We start from the raw sequence: 25652 nt of genomic DNA, 5'->3' as shown, positions 1-25652 counted from the left end.
AATGAAGTACTTGACAAGAGCTTAGAAGTTTTGATTTTCTGACCTCTGTCAGAAAAATCCTCATTTCTAAGGAATCTATTATTGTTCCCAAGAAGGGAACTCTTGTTGACGGGGACAGAGAACTTTTTTCTTTGTTCACCTTCCATCCGTGAGATCTGAGAAAGGCTAGGACGATGTCCGTATGAGCCTTTGCTTTTGACAGGGACGACGCTTGAATCAGGATGTCGTCCAAGTAAGGTACTACTGCAATGCCCCTTGGTCTTAGAACCGCTAGAAGGGACCCTAGTACCTTTGTGAAAATCCTTGGAGCAGTGGCTAATCCAAATGGAAGTGCCATAAACTGGTAATGCTTGTCCAGAAAAGCGAACCTTAGGAACTGATGATGTTCCTTGTGGATAGGAATATGTAGGTACGCATCCTTTAAATCCACGGTAGTCATAAATTGCTTTTCCTGGATAGTAGGTAGGATCATTCGAATAGTTTCCATTTTGAACGATGGTACCCTGAGAAATTTGTTTAGGATCTTTAGATCCAAAACTGGTCTGAATGTTCCCTCTTTTTTGGGAACTATGAACAGATTGGAATAAAATCCCATTCCTTGTTCTCTTATTGGAACTGGATGTATCACTCCCATGTTTAACAGGTCTTCTACACAATGTAAGAATGCCTGTCTCTTTATTTGGTTTGAAGATAATTGAGACCTGTGGAACCTTCCCCTTGGGGGTAGTTCCTTGAATTCCAGGAGATAACCTTGAGAAACTATTTCTAGCGCCCAAGGATCCTGAACATCTCTTGCCCAAGCCTGAGCAAAGAGAGAAAGTCTGCCCCCCACTAGATCCGGTCCCGGATCGGGGGCTATCCCTTCATGCTGTTTTGGTAGCAGTGGTAGGCTTCTTGGCCTGCTTACCCTTGTTCCAGCCTTGCATTGGTTTCCAGGCTGGTTTGGGTTGTGAAGTATTACCCTCTTGCTTAGAGGATACAGAATTAGAGACTGGTCCGTTTCTGCGAACGGGACGAAAATTAGGCTTATTATTAGCCTTAAAAGACCTATCCTGTGGGAGGGCGTGGCCCTTTCCCCCAGTGATGTCTGAAATAATCTCTTTCAAATCAGGTCCAAATAATGTTTTACCTTTGAAAGGAATGTTAAGCAATTTTGTCTTGGAAGACACATCCGCTGACCAAGACTTTAGCCAAAGCACTCTGCGCGCCACGACAGCAAACCCTGAATTTTTCGCCGCTAATCTAGCTAATTGCAAAGCGGCATCTAAAACAAAAGAGTTAGCCAATTTAAGTGCTTGAACTCTGTCCATAACCTCCTCATACGAAGATTCTTTAATGAGCGATTTTTCTAGTTCCTCGAACCAGAAACACGCTGCCGTAGTGACAGGAACAATGCATGAAATTGGTTGAAGAAGGTAACCTTGCTGTACAAAAATCTTTTTAAGCAAACCCTCTAATTTCTTATCCATAGGATCTTTGAAAGCACAACTATCTTCGATAGGAATAGTAGTGCGTTTGTTTAGAGTAGAAACCGCCCCCTCGACCTTGGGGACTGTCTGCCATAAGTCCTTTCTGGGGTCGACTATAGGAAATAATTTCTTAAATATAGGGGGGGGAACAAAAGGTATGCCGGGCCTTTCCCACTCTTTATTTACTATGTCCGCCACCCGCTTGGGTATAGGAAAAGCGTCGGGGGGCACCGGAACCTCTAGGAACTTGTCCATCTTACATAATTTCTCTGGAATGACCAAATTGTCACAATCATCCAGAGTAGATAACACCTCCTTAAGCAGTGCGCAGAGATGTTCTAATTTAAATTTAAATGTCACAACATCAGGTACAGCTTGTTGAGAAATTTTTCCTGAATCTGAAATTTCTCCATCAGACAAAACCTCCCTCATGGCCCCTTGAGATTGGTGTGAGGGTATGACAGAACAATTATCATCAGCGCCCTCCTGCTCTTCAGTGTTTAAAACAGAGCAATCGCGCTTTCTCTGATAAGTAGGCATTTTGGATAAAAGATTTGCTATGGAGTTATCCATTACAGCCGTTAATTGTTGCATGGTAATAAGTATTGGCGCACTAGATGTACTAGGGGCCTCCTGTGTGGGCATAACTGGTGTAGACACAGTAGGAGATGATGTAGTATCATGTTTACTCCCCTCATTTGAGGAATCATCTTGGGCAATATCATTATCTGTGGCATTACTGTCCTTACTTTGTTTGGACGCTATGGCACAATTATCACACAAATTTAAATGGGGAGACACATTGGCTTTCATACATATAGAACATAGCTTATCTGATGGTACAGACATGTTAAACAGGCTTAAACTTGTCAACAAAGCACAAAAAACGTTTTAAAATAAAACCGTTACTGTCACTTTAAATTTCAAACTGAAAACACTTTATTACTGAATATGTGAAAAAGTATGAAGGAATTGTTCAAAATTCACCAAAATTTCACCACAGTGTCTTAAAGCATTAAAAGTATTGCACACCAAATTTCAGAGCTTTAACCCTTAAATTAACGGAACCGGAGCCGTTTTTACATTTAACCCCTATACAGTCCCAGAATGAGGCTCTGTCTATAACTAGAAAGGCCCCCATCTGAAAAAGGTGTCCAACACAGTGCCTGCCGTTTTTCTAAACGTTCCCCAAGATTATAATACCAATAATTAGTTAGAATCTGCATAATATGCCTAGTAAAGCAATTGTTTTAGCCCAGAAAAATGTCTACCAGTTTTTAAGCCCTTTTTGAAGCCCTTTATTCTTTTATGTTTAACTAAGAAAATGGCTTACCGGTCCCCATGAGGGGAAATGACAGCCTTCCAGCATTACATGGTCTTGTTAGAAATATGGCTAGTCATACCTTAAGCAGAAAAGACTGCTAACTGTTTCCCCCAACTGAAGTTACTTCATCTCAACAGTCCTGTGTGGAAACAGCAATCGATTTTAGTTACTGTCTGCTAAAAATCATCTTCCTCTTACAAACAGAAATCTTCATCCTTTTCTGTTTCAGAGTAAATAGTACATACCAGCACTATTTTAAAATAACAAACACTTGATAGAAGAATAAAACTACAAAAAACTCTTAACCATCTCCGTGGAGATGTTGCCTGTGCAACGGCAAAGAGAATGACTGGGGTGGGCGGAGCCTAGGAGGGATCATGTGACCAGCTTTGCTGGGACTCTTTGCCATTTCCTGTTGGGGAAGAGAATATCCCACAAGTAAGGATGACGCCGTGGACCGGACACACCAATGTTGGAGAAATAAATGTTATCCTTTATATATTATCTAGCGAATCATTACGCTATTTCTCTAAAAATGAGAGGGGCGAATAGCATGTTACATGTGGGGATAAATTCTTATTATTTCCCCCTTGAGGCTCTTTAGTAGGACTTGAAAGAAACTGTATACCTATTCTCTCACTGACTTACACTAGATAGGTCCTGCGTCAATACAAAATTTTGAGTTAGATAAGAAATTAGTCACCCACATATATGTAGCAGAATAAAGGCAAAAGCTGGTATAGCTTAGTATTTAAAAACAGGGGGGCCTGGAATGGTACAAATTTCTCGCATGGCTAGACATAGAACTTTAAAGCAGGAGTAGCTATCAAATATAAAAAGGGAATTTAAAAGGATATAGCTATAAACAATGTGGTAAGCATAGTAAGCTATCTGGCAGATTCTCCTAGCTAGTGGAGCAATGGGGGCGGTAAATGACAAAAATAAGGATCCACAAATCAGTAGTAGTATTAACATTTGCACTATCTAGCTAATGATATGCGTTTTAAAACGGCCACTATCTTTAACTCACTTACTGACAAGCAACATATAATAAAAAGAAAAACAACAACAGATTGTCCCACAGTATACTAGAAAACTCTCGTATGGCATATCTTGATATAGTCCTACTGTGATGCCATACTAGACTCAGGAGAACATCCTTTGAAGGAAAAGCGTAGCGTTCATATGGAGGAGTCCCACAGAGTTATGAGTGATCACAAAATCACTAAAGTAAGTCAGCACCTAGCCTATACCCACCGGGTCCAGAGTTGATAAACCAAATATTGCAATGTGACCCGGTGTTAAGAGCCAACATACCAGCACCGTGCCAATGATGATCAGTCCGTCTGTGTGCAGACCCACTCCTGTTATGTTATGTCCTGCAGCAGCGTGTCTCGTCTCGACATGATGGACAGTCTTTGAGGGGGTAAGCAGCTCCCCTCTAGCGTGAGAGACACTAACTGAAGGGGGGGTACCGTGAACTGCCGGTCTACGAAGTTGAGGAGATCGCCGGGAAGCCTGCTCAGAGGGCCGGTCAGCTGTCACGCAAGGGCGACTCAGGTCAGAATGTCTCCCCCTCATGTTGCGGTATCTTGCCTTGTTACTTGTCTGGTTGGCTCCGGGCCTGCAGGCATTAGCCGGTACGGGTTGATCTGCGGAGGGTAGTCCCACACCTCTCAGAGTACCTCTCTGGTCAATCTCAGATCTATGCCCGATGTTTCTCACCGCTCCAGATATAGGCACCTCAGATGTCCAGTGAATCCCGTTTCTGGAGTCCACTGGTTCTGCAACTGTCTGAGCTGTAGGTTTAGGGTAAGTTAAATCCTCCGCTGGTAAATGTGCTTTCAAGGGTAGCATAGGCAGCCGAGTATCCCCATCATCTAGCCGAAGTTGCGGTCGAGTGCTGAAGCTGTTAGCAATTAGGTGAGACAGTCTCTGAAAGTGCTCTTCTAAGATATGGCAAATTGTATCCTCGAGAATTTGCCAGTCGGATGCCATAATTCCACCGACAATGAATTTAAGGGTGTCAGAAGATAGCTTGACAAACTTGCTTTGGGAGGGGAAGGAAAAGGAACAGCGTATAACGCTGCTATACCCGGATTACCGGGGGGGGTTAGGTGGAGGTCTGGCCCGCTTCTAGGCCGCCACTGCGTACCTCACCATTCCGGTACTTCAGGACAGAAGTTGGCGTCGCAATCTAGATCAAAAGATTCAGCAGGAGCTACAGTTTTAATATATAGCGATTAAGATCATAGATGGTGCCATAGTCAGGAGATATGCAGCAGATATATTAGCCAGACTCTTCAGCCTCTAAAATAAGCAGCCATCATGGCCGCCGCCCGGAAGCATCCCCCCCTTCTAGTTTTTTTTTTTTACCCCCTTAAGGACCAAAGCCATTTTTCAATTTCTTTCCCTTAAGGACCAGGGCTATTTTTACATTTCTGCGTTTTTTGTGTTTAGCTGTAATTTTCCTCTTACTCATTTACTGTACCCACACATATTATATACCGTTTTTCTCGCCACTAAATGGACTTTCTAAAGATACCATTATTTTCATCATATCTTATAATTTATTATTAAAAATATTATAAAATATGAGGAAAAAATTGAAAAAAAACACACACTTTTTCTAACTTTGACCCCCAAAATCTGTTACACATCTACAACCACCAAAAAACAGCCATGCTAAATAGTTTCTAAACTTTGTCCTGAGTTTAGAAATACCCAATGTTAACATGTTCTTTGCTTTTTTTGCAAGTTATAGGGAAATAAATACAAGAAGCACTTTGCTATTTCAAAACCACTTTTTTTCAAAATGAGCGCTAGTTACAAACAAAAAATTGTTCACTTTTTCACAAACTTTAGGTTTTTAGGTTTCTCACAGAAATTATTTACAAACAACTTATGCAATTATGGCATAAATGGTTGTAAATGCTTCTCTGGGATCCCCTTTGTTCAGAAATAGCAGACATATGGCTTTGGCGTTGCTTTTTGGTAATTTGAAGGCTGCTAAATGCCACTGCGCACCACACGTGTTTTATGCCTAGCAGTGAAGGGGTTAATTAGGGAGCATGTAGGGAGCTTGTAGTGTTAATTTTAGCTTAAGTGTAGTGTAGTAGACAACCCAAAGTATTGATCTAGGCCCATTTTGGTATATTTAATGCCACCATTTCACCGCCAAATGCGATCAAATAAAAAAAAAAAATTGTTCACTTTTTCACAAACTTTAGGTTTCTCACAGAAATTATTTACAAACAACTTATGCAATTATGGCATAAATGGTTGTAAATGCTTCTCTGGGATCCCCTTTGTTCAGAAATAGCAGACATATGGCTTTGGCATTGCTTTTTGGCAATTAGAAGGCCGCTAAATTCTGCTGCGCATCACACGTGTATTATGGCTAGCAGTGAAGGGGTTAATTAGGTAGTTTGTAGGGAACTTGCAGGGTTAATTTTAGCTTTAGTGTAGAGATCAGCCTCCCACCTGACACATCAGACCCCCTGATCCCTCCCAAACAGCTTCCTTCCCTCCCCCACCCCACAATTCTCCCCGCCATCTTAAGTACTGGCAGAAAGTCTTTTTAAGTTTTTAAAAAATATATATATATTTTTTATAGCTTATTTACATATGCTGTGGTGTAGCATCCCCCCTTAGCCCCCAACCTCTCTAATCCTCCCCATCTGCCTTATTGGCGGCCATCTTGGGTACTGGCAGCTGTCTGCTATTATTTCACAGTCGAAAAAGTGTTGTTTTTTTAAATGTACACTACTGTTACACCAGATATGAGTGGTGGCACTGGGCAAGTGGGCACAGTATACGCTGTGAGCCTGACACACACGCTGGCAGGCAGGCAACTGCAATTAGATTACACAGGAAAGAAAAAAAAAAAGCAGACTGATGTTCTAGCCCTAAAAAGGGCTTTTTGGGTTGCTGTCCTTAAAGCAGAGATCAGATGAGTCCTTCAGGACTGTAGTGGACACTGAATACACTAGCCTAGCTATCGATTTCCCTATTAAATCAGCAGCAGCTACACTGTCCCTCCTCTCACTAAGAATATACCTTCCGAATGAATCTAAAATGGATGCTGTCCAGGAGGTGGGAGGGAGGGTCTGCCGCTGATTGGATGGAATGTGTCTGCTGACTGTGAGGTACAGGGTCAAAGTTTACTCAATGACGACGAATAGGGGGCGGACCGAACATCGCATATGTACGCCCGCCGCGGCGAACGCGAACAAGCTATGTTCGCCGGGAACTATTCGCCGGCGAACTATTCGCAACATCACTAATGAGGATACCTATATCTCAAAAAACAACGATGTTACATATTGTGAAAAACAGAATTTATGTAAGAACTTACATAAGGCAAAGTTTGAAGAGCTTTGAAAAGAGCAGTTCTAAGATATTGATTGGAATCTTTGTTTCCTGAATAATCCAAACTTCCTGTGCAGTCAGGGACCCCCATACTGCTCCCCAACCCATAAGACTTGAAGAAATTGGTGGTCTAGCTGTGATATTTGAGCATAATCCTTGAACCATTGGAGTCCTCATATGAAAACGAGCAAAGGGAATCGCGTCCGATGCTGCAATCATTAGGCCTAACACCTCAATGCACATACCCATTGAAGGGTTTGATAGAGACTGAAGGTTCAGACAAGCTAAAACTAACTATTTGTCGCTTTTCTGTCAGAAAAAGAGTCATGGACACCGAGTCTATTTGGAATCCCAAATAAGTGACCTTAGTCTGAGGAATCCAGAAACTCTTTAGAAAATTGATCTCCAACCATGATTTTGAAGAAACAACAATAGTTGAGTCGTGTGAGATTCTACGGCTAAATGAAAAGATTGAGCTAGAACCAAGATATCATCCAAATAAGGAAACACCGCAATACCCTGCTCTCTGATTACAGATAGAAGGTCACCGAGAACCTTTGAAAATATTCTTGGTGCTGTTGCCAGGCCAAACGGAAGAGCAACAAACTGAAAATGCTTTTCTAGAAAAGAGAATCTCAGAAATTGAAAATGGTCTGGATGATTAGGGATGTGAAGAAAAGCATTCTGAAAGTCTATTGTGGACATATAATGACCTTGCTGAACAAAAAGATAGAATAGTCCTTATAGTTTCCATCTTGAAAGTTGGAATTCTTACAAATTTGTTTAGTGTTTTCAGATCCAAGATTGGTCTGAAGGAATTCTCCTTCTTTGGTACAATGAATGGATTTGAGTAAAAACCATTTCCTTGATCCTGTAGAGGAACTGGGACAATCACTCCCATCAATTCTAGATGTGAGACATGTTAGAAAAGCCTGAGCTTTTAATGGATGTTTTGGAACATGAGTTAAATAAAACCGTCCCCTTGGGAGTTTGATATTGAAATCAATTTGATATCCCTTAGAGATTATATTCTGAATCCAGGGATTTTGGACAGATTCTGACTAAATTTTCTGAAAAAGTTTTAATCTGCCCCCTACCAGAAGAACTGGGTTGGGGGCTGCACCTTCATGCTGTTTTCTGGACAGGATTAGGTTACTTGAATTGTTTAGTTTTATACCAATTCGAAGAAGGTCTCCAATTAGAGCCAGAGGCTTTTGGAGAGGGGGAAGGCTTCTGATCTTTGTTTTGAAAAGAACGAAAACGATTTGGAGCCTTGAATTTCCCTTTAGATCTATAGTGAGGCAGAAAAACTGACTTGCCTTCAGTAATGGAAGAAATAATTGAACCTATTTGTGAACCAAATAGATTCTTACCCTGAAAAGAAAGATATAGTAATCTCATTTTAGAGACCATATCAGCATTCCAAGATTTAAGCCATAAAGCTCTTCTTGAAAGAATAGCTAAAGACATAGTTTTAACATTGATTTTGATAATGTCAAATACTGCATCGCAAATAAAAAGATTTGCCTCTTGTACTAAATGAAGAATATTGCAACATTCAGGGTCTGAAGAAAATTGCTGAGCAAGATTAGAGAGCCAAAAAGTAGGGGCGACGGCGGCTACATCAGCAATAGATATAGCTGGCCTAAGAACATAAACAGTATGTAAATAAGCGATTCTCAAAAAAAATAATCAAGTTTTCTATCCAAAGGATCTTTGAAAGAAGTACTATCCTCTAAGGGAATCGAAGTACGTTTAGCTAGAGAAGAAATAGCCCCATCTACTTTAGGGATAGTTTCCCATAGCTCCAAATTGGCAACAGGTAAAGGATACAATTTTTTAAACCTAGAAGAAGGGTTAAAAGAAGTACCAGGTTTAGACCATTCTTAAGAGATATTAGAGACTGTGTTAGGAACAGGAAATATCTCTGGAATAACAATGTTAAGACTTAAAAAAAGAATTTAACTTGTTACAAGAAATATCCTCAGAAGGTTTAGCTTCTTCAATTCCTAAAGTGACTAAAACGTACTTTAAAAGAGAAAGAATATGCTAAAATTTTTAACAAAAAAGAAGATTTATCTGGTTCAGTATCAGACGAGGGAGCCTAAGTATCAGAGGAATCATCATCATGAGAAGATACGTCAGTATTAGTTTGATCAGTACATACTTTACTAGATGAAGGTAAAAAAATTGGCTGATCTTTCGCTTATTTGAAGGCGGAATTTCAGTCAGGTATTTAGATTCTCTTTGAAAAATAAAGAAACACATTTTTTACCATTTCCCCAAAATCCACTTAAGGAGGGTCAAAAGAGGGGGGGCCGATTTATGAGGATACCTATATCTCAAACACCAACGATGTTACAGACGTGAAAATTGGTATTTAGATTCTCCTTGAAAAATAAAGAAACTTGTTTTACCATTTGCATACAACCTACACTAACCTTCCTATCTCCACTGCTATCCCCTTGAACCCCTTAGCATGTAAGCCTATGAGCCCAGCTGTTTGTAGTTCACCTTCATAGGAGCTGACTAGAAAAGCGCAACTCTCGGCAGGGCCCTCTACCCTTTTGATCCCTATAAATGTTATCTTGTATACCCTATGTTTATAGCACTGCGGAATCTGTTGGCGCTCTACCAATACCTGACAATAATTTATTAGGATACCTATATCTCAAAAACCGCCAATGTTAAAGACTTAAAAATTGGTATTTAGATTCTCCTTGAAAAATAAAGAAACGTGTTTTACCATTTACCGAAAGTTCACTTAAGGGGTCAAAAGGGGGGGGGGGGCTGATTTATGAGAATACATATATAACAAAAACGGATTATGTTACAGACATGAAAATTGGTATTTAGATTTTCCTTTAAAATAAAGAAACACATTTTACCATTTCCCGAAATCCACTTAAAGGGACAGTCAACCATAGAATTGTTATTGTTTTAAAAGATAGACAATCCCTTTATTAATCATTCCCCAGTTTTGCATAACCAACACAGTTATAATAATATACTTTTTACCTTTGTGATTACCTTGTATCTAGGAACCTTCTTCCAGCCCCCTGATCACATGACTGTGACTGTTTACTATCTATTGTCTTAAATTTAGCATTGTATTGTGCTAGATCTTAAATAACCCCCTGTGCTTGAACACAGTGTTATCTATATGGCCCACGTGTACTTTCTGTCTCTTTGTGTTGAAAAGAGATTTAAAAAGCATGTGATAAGAGGCAGCCCTCAAAGGCTTAGAAATTAGCATATGAGCTACCTATATTTAGTTTAAACTAAGAATACCAAGAGAAAAAAGCAAATTTGATGATAAAAGTAAATTGGAAAGTCGATTAAAATTAAAAGTCCTATCTGAATAATGAAAGTTTAATTTATACTTGACTGTCCCTTTAAGGGGGGATACCTACAGTATATCTCAAAAACAAAAGATGTTACAGACATGAAAATTGGTATTTAGATTACAAGACACACAGAGAATTAACGAAAACTCAAGAAGTTCATGTCTGCGAGTGTGCAACCTGAACGGGCACACACTTGAGGGCACATGTTGCGAGCGGTCAGAATTTTCGCATCCCAAAATCCATGACAGCGAAGCCGCGGGCAACAGCTAGTATATATACAAGTATACCCCGCTCATACAGCGGGTTAGGGACCGGAGTCCCGCTGTAAAGTGAAAACCGCCTGAAAGTGAAACAAGGCAGTTTTAGCGCAGTCTTTTCACTTGCCAGTGTTTAGTGCTGTAAAGTGAGGTATACCTGTATATAATTTATTAAAATAAGTATTTTTCAACTTTGGTCTAATTTACATGTGAAAGGAATTTGACAGTCACTCTTGCTGCACAGAATCACTTTGGAGACCACAATATTAAAGAATAAAAAGCTGCCTTGATAAGCAGCCTAAGGGATCACTAACCTTTTTGGGATTCGTGCTTCTCCGTTTTGCCCTTGTAATCAAACGTAACAGCACTTTTATCCATTCGGTCAGCCTGCACTCCATATTTTCCTCCAAAGCCAGTAGAGTAATCTAAACACAGCCAGGTACAGAGAATACAGGTTATATACAGCTCTATGACATTTATTTGCACATATAACTCAATTTAAAAGTTGTCTATGGAGTTAAACAAAACTACAACTACATACTTAAAGTAAATGGGATTAAGTAACTGTAGATGCTGTATAACAGTGGTTCTCAACCTAGAAGAACTGGGAGCAATAAAGACAAGGGGACCCAGAACTAGGATGTGGGGAGAACATATATATGAGCCCTTTTGGGAAGTGCCAAGGGAGACACATAAGTATTGCTGTAAAGTAAGCAAGATACCAAGGAAGTTGCAGGTTCCCCCCAGAGCCCAGGGGAAGGGGCGGGCAACGCACAGTCAGAGCCCAGGGCAACCCACAGGAAGAGCCAACTGAAATTACAGACTGCCCAGAGGTAAAGGACAAGTTTTGGTCTCCCCACAGGCAGAGCCTAGGGAAAAATGTGCAGTACCCCCAGAGCTGGGGGAAAAGGTGCAGTACCCCTCAAGGCACAAGCCAGGGAAAATTACATACTACTCACAGGTATGGCCCAGGGAAGTTGTTGGCTTCCCACTCCCAACAGGCAGAGCCCGGGAAAGGGGCACATTACCCACCGGCAAAGCACCTTTAATGCATTCTTGTGCTTGCTTCCCCGCAATTTAGAAACTCTCGCATATAGTAAGGGATGTAATACATCAGCCCTCTTTTTTTCTGCCTCCATGCTGAGTGTATAACAACTGGGATATGTAGCACTACATTCTTACCTTTCTGGGACGCATGTTTCTCAGTCTTCCCTTGATATTCAAAGGTCATGGCAGACTGTAAAAAAAAAAAAGATACATTTTTACCCACATTTCTTGTAGTGTACACGTAGCGCACTCAGTTATAGATATGTTTTCTATTCTCTGTAAAAAAAAGTTTGTTTTACTGGTTGTACAACTTGGGAGCCACATAGAAATGATGGATAGAAAGCCTATAGCCAGTGGCAACATGGAAAAAAATTATAGATTTCTGACAGTTGCTTTAGCCTTCCTATGCAAACGATCCTTGAAAGTAGTATAATCTATGCATATATATATATGTAGAGGTGGAGAACGTTCCTAAAAATATATTTTCTGCCATTAATTTAGCATTAAACCATTCTCAAAAAGCAGAAGATTATTTGATTTATTTTGCGTACTGTATAATGCTTAAAGAGAAAGTCAATCCTAGCGTTTGTGAAAAGCTCCTTCATTTGTTTCAAGGGTTCGCCGTTCTGAGCTGCTAAGGCAGCCCACAGCAGAACGCCGTTTTGCTTTAGAGGTGACGTTTTTACCTCTTAGCCAATATCAGTGAGCTAAATCCAGCTGGTCTCCCTGTGGCGCCGGATTTCCCGCACGCTATTTGCTAAGAGGTGGAAACGTCACAGCGTTTTGCCGTGGGCTGCCTTAGCAGCTCAGAACGGCGAACACTTGAAACAAATAAAGGAGCTTTCTGCATGAAGTATGTTATACTTCTTGAATGAAAGTCCCCTTTATTTGTTTAAATTTTCATTCCTAACGTTTCCCAAACGCTAGGGTTAACTTTCACTTTAAATTAACTTCACAGTACACATGTGCAGTTTTAAAACAAAGATATTGTTTTTTGCATTGTAAACCAAACCAACTCACATAAATAGCAGCTGCCACAGAAATATGCATGTTGAAACCATTAACCTGACACAAATTAAAGATTTTGCAGAGCTTACAAATGTGAAAAACACCTACCTCATCCACTCGATCCGTCTGGACACCAAATTTCCCCCCAAAGCCTTTGGTTGAATCCAGCTGTGAGCAGTGTTTAGAAAGTTTGGACTGATATTCGTGACCAACAGCAGACTATGGAAGAAAAGAGAAGACATTCCTTGTTTAAATTCTAGGCTTCCCTTACTTCTTCATGCAAACCATCACAAAATCACTTGATTTCTACTTTCCAGAGCCCAAAAGAACATGTTTAGACATCATCTTCATTCAACCAATACAAACAGCACACAAAGGACCTGACTGGTGTTAAATAATGATATACACAAGAAAAAACAATAGCAACAATACTTTTGGTAATAATTAATTGTCCTGAGAGTTTAGTTATTTAGAGACATAAAACCCAAAATATTTCTTTCATGAATCAGAGCACGCAATCTTAAATAACTTTCCAGTTTACTTTGATCAGCAATGTTGCTTAATTTTCTTGGTATTCTTTGCTGAAGGAGCAGCAATGCACTACTAGTTAAAACATTAGGTGAGCTAGTTAAAACATTGGGTGAGCCAATGACAAGAGGAATATGTGTCCAGTAAATGGAAAAGTTGTTTACAATTGCTTGCTCTATACAAATCATGAAAGTTTATTTTTTATTTTCCTGTACCTTTGAAAATACATTGTACACTAGATTTTTATTTCCATAAATGTTTTGTAGATGATCCATTTATATAGCCCATCTGGGGATGTTTTTGTAAAAATGTATATAGTTTTGCTTATTTTTAAATAACATTGTGCTGATTTTAAGACTCCTTAACAAACCCCCAAATTTTAGATGTATACAGACTTCAGACTGCTTCTGTTTGTATAATGGGTCTTTTTATATATAAGGAAGGTTCTGCTATCAGCCCCTTTCAGTGAGTGTCCCAGGCTAACATCATCAACAGTGCTATTCTTCTTTATAAAAGTGAATATAACTATAATAGTTGTATGAATATTGGTGTATACTGTCCTTTTAACCAAGTTAGCTAAATAAACAGTCAAATTGTCAGGTGTAAATTATCAGTCATTTTAAAACTGTAAAATCACCCATACAGCAGAACAAATTTGTTTAAAATATTTCCAACAAGTCATAGGTGTAAACTGTTACTATTACTGTCAGATAATACCACGTTCTGCATTTTTCTCGGATAACAAACCTTTGTGAATTACAATTTCAAAGTTTCACCTCTAAATCTTTGCCTATAACAGGAACTTTGGCTGAACAAATAGATACACTAATGCCCATGACCTTCTCATACTACAGCTATTAGACATTTCCTCATGCTTATCATAGCCCGTGTTATAGTTACTGCTGTTAAGGGCCCCTCTGTTGACTTTTAAATGAAAGTATTCTATAACATGCACCACCACCCAACACTGACTTACACTACTGTCTTTAACAGCCTCATGAAAGTTAAAACTAAAATGTGCAGAAGTGCCGTTGTCTTTTAGACAGAAACGTTTTTGAAATATACGCAATGTGCATTAGCAAATATACTTCAAGTAAACCTTATGAGTGTTTCAGTGATGGCTTTTATTGTGCACCCTCATTTAAATGACGTATTATATTGTGTAAAGTGATGACTCTATTAGAGCTATTGCTGATACATATCACAGACAGTCCTCTGTGCATGCGCAGTGACGAACACACGTACACAGAGTATGGGTACATATACTCTGTGCACAGTAAAAGCTATTACTGAAAAACCTGTTTTATGTCCCTTTAAATACTGAATGTCTTACTTTCATTTGGCAGTCTCCTCACCTTGTCCATGCGATCCTTCTCTACACCAAACTTCCCCCCATAACCATGAGATGCTTGGGGTCCAGTTTGCAGCTCATTCTCTTTAAGATTTTGATGCTCCTGCGACACATTCTCCCGCAGTGTGTGGATACTGTAAATAATATAAATCCCATTCAGAACCGTGTCTTGTGACCCCACAACCAAATCTCAATTTACCACTTAAAAATGAGCCGGAATAAAAATTAGCATGCTCACATACCTCACTGTGTGGCCTCAATTAAATTTAAGGAAAATCTAGTTTATTAGCACGAGGTTGGAGATGAAATAATTCACAGTATCTTGTGAGAAAACAGCTATGAGCTATGGTGTAATAATTAAAAATGATTACTCCAAATGAAAAAAAAATGTAGATATGGCTATTTACTTGATGTGTTCTTGATGACCAGAACCGTCTACTGTTTTTGCACCCCATCGTTGCTCCTTTTCACTCACGTCATTCTGTACAAAAAGGAGAGCTATTAGTGTAGGTTAGTGACCACTGCCGCAGTTAGCAAATTTACCAATATGGCAGTTTCTAGAAACGAATGTGCAATAAATAAAAATGCAGTAAGCACCTAATGTTTAACACAATAAATGTTATTCTTCTATCTCAAAAATCATTTTAACACCCATTAGAGCAAAGCATGTGTAGTGTCACATAGCAGAGAAACTAATAACAGATCCAAAACATTACACATAAAAGTTTCTTAAAGAGATATAAGAACCAATATGTTTCTTTCATTATTCAGACAAAGCATGTGATTTTAAACAAGTTTCCAATTCCCTTTTATTATCTAATTTGCTTCATTCTCTTCCTATCCTTAGTTAAAAACGAACCCAGGTGGGATCAGAAGCGGTAAAGCACTACTGGGAGCTAGCTTCTTATTGGTGGTTGCACATAAATGCCTCTTGTCATTGGTTCACCAGATGTATTCAGAAAGCTCCCAAAAATGCATTGCTGATCCTTCAACATAGCAAACCAAGAAAATGAAGACAATTTGATAATGGAAGTAAGCTGTTAAAATCACATGCACTCGCTGTATCATGAGAAAATAATATTGGGTTTTGCATCTCTTTTGAAATCTTTATCTGCTAAATTTTTGGAAGTAAAGTTAAAAAACAAAAACGAAACAACAACAACATTCTTGTTTTAATGACTCATTAGTAACTTAGGCTACAGAAGCCAAGGAGAACTTGTCTTGGATTTGGCGTCATTTTCCATTCCCTCCTATGCTAGTGGCTACTAATGCCCACACTATACTCTACATGGCTTGTGATTAGGTCAGAAGACCGAAACCGGTCACGCTGTGTAACTCTTAGCTCTATTTCTGTGTTACCCTTTAGCTTTAATGGACTAATCAAACATTTTGGATTTTATTATGTTGGCATACAATATGTGTGATGTCATTGATCATGTCATGCAAAGGAAGTGGGGGCAGTTTAAGTCAGGAATTTCCTTGCTTTTAAAGATTCAACAGAAAACAAAGGATCACTAAACACAGTAGAATATCATAATCAATAAATGCACAATTAAGAGAGAATGCAAAACCACAGTTTCAATTTCAAATGAGTAGTGGATTTTTTCTGACAAATGTCAGTTAGTTACATTGTCCTTCCTAATGCATCATGTGATAGCCTTTAGCCAATCACAAAATGCACATACATATATCATGCACATGCTCAGGAGGAGAAAATGCATCAAAAAAGTGTGCATATAAAAATGAATGTGCACATTTACATAAAGGAAGTGAGAGAGAGGACTATGATATTATCAGTATAACAAACTTGGTGGGATGATTCACATGGCTGGGTAGTAAAGGGACACTGAACGCATTTTTTTTCTTTTGTGATTCAGATAGATCATGAAATTTTAAGCATTTTTTCTAATTTAGTCCTATTATCAATTTTTCTTCGTTCTCTTGCTATCTTTATTTTAAAAGCAGGAATGTAAATCTTAGCAGCCAGCCTATTTTAGGTTCAGCACCATGGATAGCGCTTGCTTATTGGAGGCTTAGATTTACCCACCAATAAGGAAGCATAACCCAGGTTCTCAACCAAAAATGGGCAAGGCTCCTATGCATCTCGCTCCTGCTTTTTAAATAAAGATAGCAAGAGAACGAAGAAGAAAATTGAGAATAGGAGTAAATTAGAAAGTTGCTTAAAATTGCTGCTCTAGCTGAATCATGAAATAAAAAAAATGGGGTTTAGTGTCCCTTTAACTTCTCTTAGAGAGTTATACTTTATTTAGGAGGGAGGTGGAGGAATCTGCATGTATATTAAGCCTAACCTTAAACTTACAATAAGGGAAGATATTTATGATGATACAGGTGACAAATGTAGAGACCCTGTGGGTTAAAATAAACAGTGGGGGGGGGGGGGGGGGGGAGAATCCTAAAAAAAACACAATTTATGCTTACCTGATAAATTTATTTCTTTTGTGGTGTATCCAGTCCACGGATCATCCATTACTTGTGGGATATTCTCATTCCCAACAGGAAGTTGCAAGAGGACACCCACAGCAGAGCTGTAATATAGCTCCTCCCCTAACTGTCATAGCCAGTCATTCGACCGAAAAACAAGCCGAGAAAGGAGGAACCATAGGGTGTAGTGGTTACTGTAGTTTAAATTTAAAAATTACCTGCCTTAAAATGACAGGGCGGGCCGTGGACTGGATACACCACAAGAGAAATACATTTATCAGGTAAGCATAAATTGTGTTTTCTCTTGTAAGGTGTATCCAGTCCACGGATTATCCATTACTTGTGGGATACCAATACCAAAGCTAAAGTACACGGATGAAGGGAGGGACAAGGCAGGAACTTAAATGGAAGGAACCACTGCCTGTAAAACCTCTCCCCCAAATATAGCCTCCGAAGAAGCAAAAGTATCAAATTTGTAAAATTTTGAAAAAGTATGAAGCGAAGACCAAGTCGCCGCCTTGCAAATCTGTTCAACAGAAGCCTCATTTTTAAAGGCCCAAGTGGAAGCCACAGCTCTAGTGGAATGAGCTGTAATCCTTTCAGGAGGCTGCTGTCCAGCAGTCTCATAGGCTAAGCGGATTAAGCTTCTTATCCAAAAAGAAAAAGAGATTGCCAAAGCCTTTTGACCTCTCCTCTGTCCAGAGTAGACAACAAACAAAGCAGATGTTTGACGAAAATCTTTAGTAGCTTGTAAGTAAAACTTTAAAGCACAGACCACATCCAGATTGTGTAACACAAGGATGGAACCACAATCTCTTGATTGATATTCTTGTTAGATACCACCTTAGGTAAGAACCCAGGTTTGGTAAGCAGGACTACCTTATCCGTATGAAAAATCAGATAAGGAGAATCACATTGTAAGGCAGATAGCTCAGAGACTCTACGAGCCGAGGAAATAGCTACCAAAAAAAAAAAAGAACTTTCCAAGATAAAAGTTTGATATCTATGGAATGAAGAGGTTTTTATACGGAACTCCTTGAAGAACCTTAAGAACCAAGTTTAAGCTCCATGGTGGAGCAACAGGTTTAAACACAGGCTTGATTCAAACTAAAGCCTGACAAAATGCCTGAACGTCTGGAACATCTGCCAGACGCTAGTGCAAAAGAATAGACAGAGCAAAAATCTGTCCCTTTAAGAAACTAGCTGACAATCCTTTTTCCAAACCTTCTTGGAGAAAAGATAAAATCCTAGGAATCCTGACCTTACTCCATGAGTAACCCTTGGATTCACACCAATAAAGATATCTACGCCATACCTTATGGTAAATTTTCCTTGTGACAGGCTTTCGTGCCTGTATTAAGGTATCAATAACTGACTCGGAGAAGCCACGCTTTGATAAAATCAAGCATTCAATCTCCAGGCAGTCAGCCTCTGAGAAATTAGATTTGGATGGTTGAAAGGACCCTGAAGTAGAAGGTCCTGTCTCAGAGGCAGAGACCATGGTGGAAAGGATGACATGTCCACTAGATCTGCATACCAGGTCCTGCGTGGCCACGCAGGTGCTATCAGAATCACTGATGCTCTCTCCTGCTTGATCTTGGCAATCAGTCGAGGGAGCAGAGGAAACGGTGGAAACACATAAGCCAGGTTGAAAGACCAGGGCGCTGCTAGAGTATCTATCAGTGACGCCTTGGGATCCCTGGACCTGGATCCGTAACACGGAAGCTTGGCGTTCTGGCGAGACGCCATGAGATCCAGTTCTGGTTTGCCCCAACGGAGAATCAGTTGTGCAAATACCTCCGGATGGAGTTCCCACTCTCCCGGAAGAAAAGTCTGACGACTTAGAAAATCCGCCTCCAAGTGCTCTACACCTGGGATATGGATAGCTGATAGGTGGCAAGAGTGAATCTCTGCCCAGTGAATTAGTTTTGAAACTTCTAACATCTCTAGGGAACTTCTTGTTCCCCCTCGATGGTTGATGTAAGCCACAGTCGTGATGTTGACCGACTGAAATCTGATGTACCTCAGAGTTGCTAACTGAGGCCAAACCTGAAGAGCCTTGAATATCGCTCTTAGTTCCAGAATATTTATTGGAAGGAGACACTCCTCCTGAGTCCACGATCCCTGAGCCTTCAAGGAGTTCCAGACTGCACCCCAACCTAGAAGGCTGGCATTTGTTGTTACAATAGTCCAATCTGGCCTGTGAAGGTCATACCTTTGGACAGATGGACCCGAGATAGCCACCAGGGAAGAGGATCCCTGGTCTCTTGGTCCAGATTCAGTTGAGGGGCCAAATCTGTGTAATCCCCGCTCCACTGACTGAGCCTGCATAGTTGCAGCGGTCTGAAATGTAAGCGTGCAAACGGCACTATGTCCATTGCCGCTACCATTAAGCCGATTACTTCCATACACTGAGCCACCAAAGGGCGCGGAATGGAATGAAGAACCCGACAGGAATTTAGAAGCTTTGATAACCTGGACTCAGTCAAGGTAAATTTTCATTTCTACAGAATCTATCAGAGTCCCTAGAAAGGAAACTCTTGTGAGTGGGGATGGAGAACACTTTTCCTCGTTCACTTTCCACCCATGCGACCTCAGAAATGCCAGTACTACGTCCGTATTAGACTTGGCAATTTGGAAGTTTGACGCCTGTATCAGGATGTCGTCTAAATAAGGGGCTACTGCTATGCCCCGCGGCCTTAGGACCGCCAAAAGCGACCCTAGAACCTTTGTAAAGATTCTTGGGGCTGTAGCTAATCCAAAGGGAAGAGCTACAACTGGTAATGCCTGTCTTGAAAGGCAAACCTGAGAAACCGATGATGATCTTTGTGTATCGGAATGTGAAGATAAGCATCCTTTAGATCCACTGTAGTCATATATTGACCCTCCTGGATCAGTGGTAGGATGGTATGAATAGTTTCCATCTTGAACGACGGAACTTTGAGGAATTTGTTTAAGATCTTTAGATCCAAAATCGGTCTGAAGGTTCCCTCTTTTTTGGGAACCACAAACAGATTTGAGTAAAAACCCTGTTCCTGTCCCTCCTTTGGAACTGGATGGATCACTCCCATAACTAGGAGGTCTCATACACAGTGTAAGAATGCCTCACTCTTTATCTGGTTTGCAGATAATTGTGAAAGGTGAAATCTCCCTTTTGGGGGGGAAGCTTTGAAGTCCAGAAGATATCCCTGGGATATAATTTCCAAAGCCCAGGGATCCTGAACATCTCTTGCCCACGCCTGGGCGAAGAGTGAAAGTCTGTCCCCTACTAGATCCGTTACCGGATAGGGGGTCGTTCCTTCATGCTGTCTTAGAGGCAGCAGCAGGCTTTTTGACCTGCTTACCTTTTTTCCAGGTCTGGTTTGGTCTCCAGACCGTCTTGGATTGAGCAAAAGTTCCCTCTTATTTATTATTAGAGGAAGTTGATGCCGCACCTGCCTTGAAGTTTCGAAAGGCACGAAAATTAGACTGTTTGGCCCTAGATTTGGACCTGTCCTGAGGAAGGGCACAACCTTTTCCTCCCGTGATATCAGCAATAATCTCCTTCAAACCAGGCCCGAATAGGGTCTGCCCCTTGAAGGGAATGTTAAGTAGCTTAGATTTTAAAGTCACGTCAGCTGACCATGATTTAAGCCATAGCGCTCTGCGCGCCTGTATAGCAAAACCAGAATTCTTAGCCGTTAGTTTATTCAAATGAACAATGGCATCAGAAATAAAATAATTGGCTAGCTTAAGTGCTCTAAGTTTGCCAAGTATGTCATCCAATGGAGTCTCTACCTGTAAAGCCTCTTCCAGAGACTCAAACCAGTACGCCGCAGCAGCAGTGACAGGGGCAATGCATGCAATGGGCTGTAGGATAAAACCTTGTTGAATAAATATTTTCTTAAGGTAACCTTCTAATTTTTTATCCATTCGCTCTAAAAAAGCACAACTGTCCTCAACAGGGATAGTAGTACGCTTTGCTAGAGTAGAAACTGCTCTCTCCACCTTAGGGACTGTCTGCCATAAGTCCCGTGTGGTGGCATCTATTGGAAAACATTTTTCTAAAAATAGGAGGGGAAGAGAACGGCACACCTAGTCTATCCCATTCCTTATTAATAATTTCTGTAAACCTTTTAGGTATTGGAAAAACATCAGTACACACCGGCACTGCAAAGCATTTATCCAGTCTACAAAATTTCTCTGGCACTGCAATGGTATCACAGTCATTCAGAGCAGCTAAAACCTCCCTAAGTAACACGCGGAGGTGTTCAAGCTTAAATTTAAATGTAGAAATATTAGAATCAGGTATCTTTCCTGAGTCATTAACATCACCCACTGACTGAAGCTCTCCTTCCTCAGCTTCTGCATATTGTGAGGCAGTATCAGACATGGTTCTTAAAGCGTCAGTATGCTCTGCATTTTGTCTCACCCCAGAGCTATCTCGCTAACCTCTAAGTTCAGGTAGTCTGGCTAATACCGCTGACAGTGTATTATCCATGACTGCCGCCATGTCTTGTAAAGTAAACGCTATGGGCGCCCTAGATGTACTTGGCGCCATTTGAGCGTGAGTCCCTTGGGCGGGAGTCAAAGGGTCTGACACGTGGGGAGAGTTAGTCGGCATAACTTTCCCCTCATCAGATTCCTCTGGTGATAATTTTTTTAAAAACAGAATATGATCTTTATTGCATAAAATGAAATCAGTACATTTGCTACACATTCTAAGAGGGGGTTCCACCATGGCTTTTAAACATAATGAACAAGGAGTTTCTTCTATGTCAGACATGTTTATACAGACTAGCAATGAGACTAGCAAGCTTGGAAAACACTTTAAATCAAGTTAACAAGCAAATATAAAAAAACGGTACTGTGCCTTTAAGAGAAACAAATTTTGTCAGAATTTGAAAAACAGTGAAAAAATGCAGTAAATCAAACGAAATTTTTACAGTGTATGTAATAGGCTAGCAGAGCATTGCATCCACTTGCAAATGGATGATTAACCCCTTAGTTCAAAAAAACGGATCAAAAAACCGAAATAGACTTTTTTTTTTTTTTTTTTTTAACAGTCACAACCAACTGCCACAGCAAGCTGTGGTCCTACCTTCCCCAATAAACGACTTTGGAAAGCCTTTGAGCCCTTTAGAGATGTCCTATAGCATACAGGGGACTCCTGAGGGAAGCTGGATGTCACAGTTTGTAATTTTAACTGCACCAACTGTAACTTTTATACTATAACAGTGGAAAGCCTCAGTAAAACTGTTTCTAGTCAAAATTTAAGCCAGCCATGTGGAAAAAACTAGGCCCCAATAAAGTTTTATCACCAATGCATATATAAAAATGATTAAACGGGGCGGAGCGCAGCCGTGCAGGAACATGGCCGCACTTTGACACAGCTCCGTTACACATTCCCACTCACTGGCTCTAATATGGTGATCTAAGGGGCAAATGAGGGTCTAAATAACGACTATATCACCTCTAACCGAAGGGCACATAGTCCAAGTTGTTGCCGCACTCCAGATGTACTTTAAAGAGCAGAGAGACTCCTCCGCAAATACAGGCCTGCTTCGGCGATTCCTCGCCTAGTGATCTCTGACCGGGGGACCTCACGACCTACCTGCCTGAGCTGACCTGCCGCATCGAAGTGCCCGGAGTAACGGAGAAAGACCCGGGGCAGAACAATCGAACGGATCCCCGCGATCAGCCGCACGCCCGCACATTACCCACGTGGCGTCTCTCCTAACTGAACAACGGCAGCCTGCGCTCACTCGCCCGGCCACGAACATCCTCACCAGGCCCATCAGCGCACAGGTATAAAGCCGCATAAGGCCCCTAACACCACACCAGTAAAGTTGTGCCTTTATGACCCGGGCCCATAGTTTACATCTTGACAACTGGGAGAAGGGTTCCTTTGGGCCTACACACCATCCCATAACCACGATAAACGCAGACCTAGTTGGTGGTCACGGAGGGCCCCGGATTGCCTTGTAATCGCCCTGCACAGTCGCTTCACCACCTGACAGCCCAAATCCTGATACATACTACAGAAAGAAACGGGTTAGCTCACTATACTAATGGCGACTAGGCAGAAGCCGAAAGCAGACAAAAAGGCCTCCATCCCAGCCGCTGCTACTATGTCCTCATTCTTCCATAAACAGGATAACGAAGCCCCTGACCCTGCTAAGGAACTCCTGATGGCTGATACACCCATATTACAAGATCAGGACCCTGCTCCACACTCACAGCAGCTCAATCTGATACAGCAGACTATCTCCCAGCTTCCCTCCAAATCCGACCTTGCAGATCTAAAATCTTTCATTAAAACGGAGATGTCTTCCTTGAAAAAGAACATTGGAGAACTTGGGGCTAGAATAGAATGTCTAGAAGAGGGACAAGACACCTTAGATACCATGATGTCCAATGCTAACCACCAAATGATTAGACAGGATCTCACGATGCAAGCACTCCAACTTAAAATAGAAGACCTCGACAACAGAGGTCGCAGGAGTAATCTGAGGATAAGAGGAGTCCCTGAAGAAGCAACTCAGGACTGCCTTGTCTCCTACCTGCTACAACTATTCGAATACATTGCCCCAGCCCTTAAACTTACTGAAACATCACTGGAACGTGCACACAGAGCACTGAGACCAGTCCCAAAACCACCTAATCCTCCCAGGGACATTATTGTTAAATTTGCTCACTACTTAGAGAAGGAGGAGATTTGGAGACAAGTACGCCTGCAGAAGGAGATTAAGTTCCAGACCTATAGTATTCAAATATTCCAGGATATTAGCCCAGCAACAATTGAAAGGAGAAGAGGAATACGTTATATTACCCAAGTCCTACAAGAAAGGCGAGTGAAATATAGATGGGGGTTCCCATTCAGCCTCATAGTCCAGCATGATGGAAAAACACACGTCTACAAAGATTCCGAAGACTTGGACGCTCTCTCAAAAGGTCTTAACATTCAATTCCCTCAACCGAACCCTAAAGACTCGGATCCACCCTCCACAAGCAATCAAGCAGACCCCAAGCCGCAAAGACCACAGTGGTCCCAAGCCATCAAAAAGAAAAAACTGGACCTTCTTTCATCCTAGGTCCCCTTCACCAGCCGCGCCCACGGGCGCCTGACTGCTATGCAGAAATGCAAGTACAGAAGACACAGAATCTCTCTCTCAGGACACGATAAGTATAATATGGCACAATGTAACTCACTAGTGGGGAGATGGGAACTGGGATTAATGTTGGACTGCCTTGAAATGTTGCTCACTTTCTTTGTAACTACCATGTTTTTTTTTTTTTTTACTGCTTTTAAAAAAAAAAAAGGAAAAAAAATAAAGGTTTTGACTTCACTCCTCCCCCTCCCCATCTCCTATCCCCCTCCCTCCCCTCCCACGCCTTTCCTCCCCACCTACCTGCCTACTACCTACAAAATCTTCCCACGACACGTGATCTGTAATTGGCATGATTTCCTTTTTTTGCTTTGAAATGTGGGGTTACTGTACTGTAAGAGATTCTTGCGGGAGGGTGGTTATTGTACAATGTAGATCCGTAACTGTATAAGATTTTGTTTTAATTGCATTCCCTTCCATCCCCCTCAAATATAGGCTACTAACTCTCCCCACCCCAACCCTTCCAAAAATAAGCACTAACCAGATTTGACACGAACCCATGCCCCCCCCCCCCTCCAACTATTATAACCAGAGGAAAATTCATCTTCCACCTTTAAGTCTTGCCCCCAGGGCCTGTAACCAGATTTACTTAAATCCACACTAATATTACCTGAGAGTCTAAGCGGTTCGCCCCCTTTTCTTGAACCCTGCCACCCAAGGCAAGATTATATTACTACCTTCATACACGGACCGCTATAACCGTAGGCGACCCACCCCGTAGTCCCTAGAGGAACTCCTCTCATCTACCCTTCGAACTAAACCCTCTCCCAAAGTTTGCCTCCAATCAATCACTCAAAATTCTTTTCGATGAGTCAGTACCAGTTGGGATGTGACACCCCCTATCCCTTAACTCATGTTATTGATGGTTCTCTCAATAACTCTTGTTCTTTTGTTAAATGTTTTTCGTTTTAAGAGATTGTATGTTATGTTTAATGCTACCTCAAAACTGCATGGCCAGTTGTTTAGGCCGTGCTTGGGCCCCCCCGGTCCGTCCCGTGCACGGATACTCATACCCATAATACAACAAATAGAAACCCTACTAGTCACACACTATACAATTCCACCCCAAAACATAGATAATGGCTAACCTAAAGACTAGACCCCATGCTAGCAATGACATAACTATATACTCCATCAATGCAAAAGGCCTGAACATACCCTCCAAGAGGTCGACAGCCTCCAAAGACTTCCACAGACTTGGAGCAGACCTTGTGTTCCTACAGGAAACCCATTTTCGCAAAGGGAAAGAACCCTCCACCTTCACACGCACCTTTGGCAGATGCTTCTGGGCATCACATTGTAGTAACAAGAAAAATGGGGTGGGGATCTTACTTAAGAAAAATATACCCTTCACCTCAAT

General features: G+C 41.1%; 1 protein-coding gene across 3 annotated transcripts in view; it reads right to left on the bottom strand.

Moving 5' to 3' along the window:
- Positions 1 to 25652, bottom strand: part of CTTN (cortactin) — a 213570-nt gene that overhangs the window by 169182 nt on the left and 18736 nt on the right. For all 3 annotated transcript variants that reach the window (XM_053720583.1, XM_053720586.1, XM_053720584.1), the window contains exons 3-7: positions 15110 to 15183; positions 14707 to 14836; positions 12932 to 13042; positions 11951 to 12005; positions 11083 to 11193 (exon numbers count right to left, since the gene is read on the bottom strand). In XM_053720583.1, the coding sequence (XP_053576558.1) occupies positions 11083 to 11193; positions 11951 to 12005; positions 12932 to 13042; positions 14707 to 14836; positions 15110 to 15183 (481 nt within the window). The remainder of the gene's footprint in view (positions 1 to 11082; positions 11194 to 11950; positions 12006 to 12931; positions 13043 to 14706; positions 14837 to 15109; positions 15184 to 25652) is intronic.

This window comes from Bombina bombina, chromosome 7, assembly GCF_027579735.1.
Source record: "Bombina bombina isolate aBomBom1 chromosome 7, aBomBom1.pri, whole genome shotgun sequence".
Lineage (NCBI taxonomy): Eukaryota > Metazoa > Chordata > Amphibia > Anura > Bombinatoridae > Bombina > Bombina bombina.
This window is presented reverse-complemented; position numbering and strand designations above follow the sequence as displayed.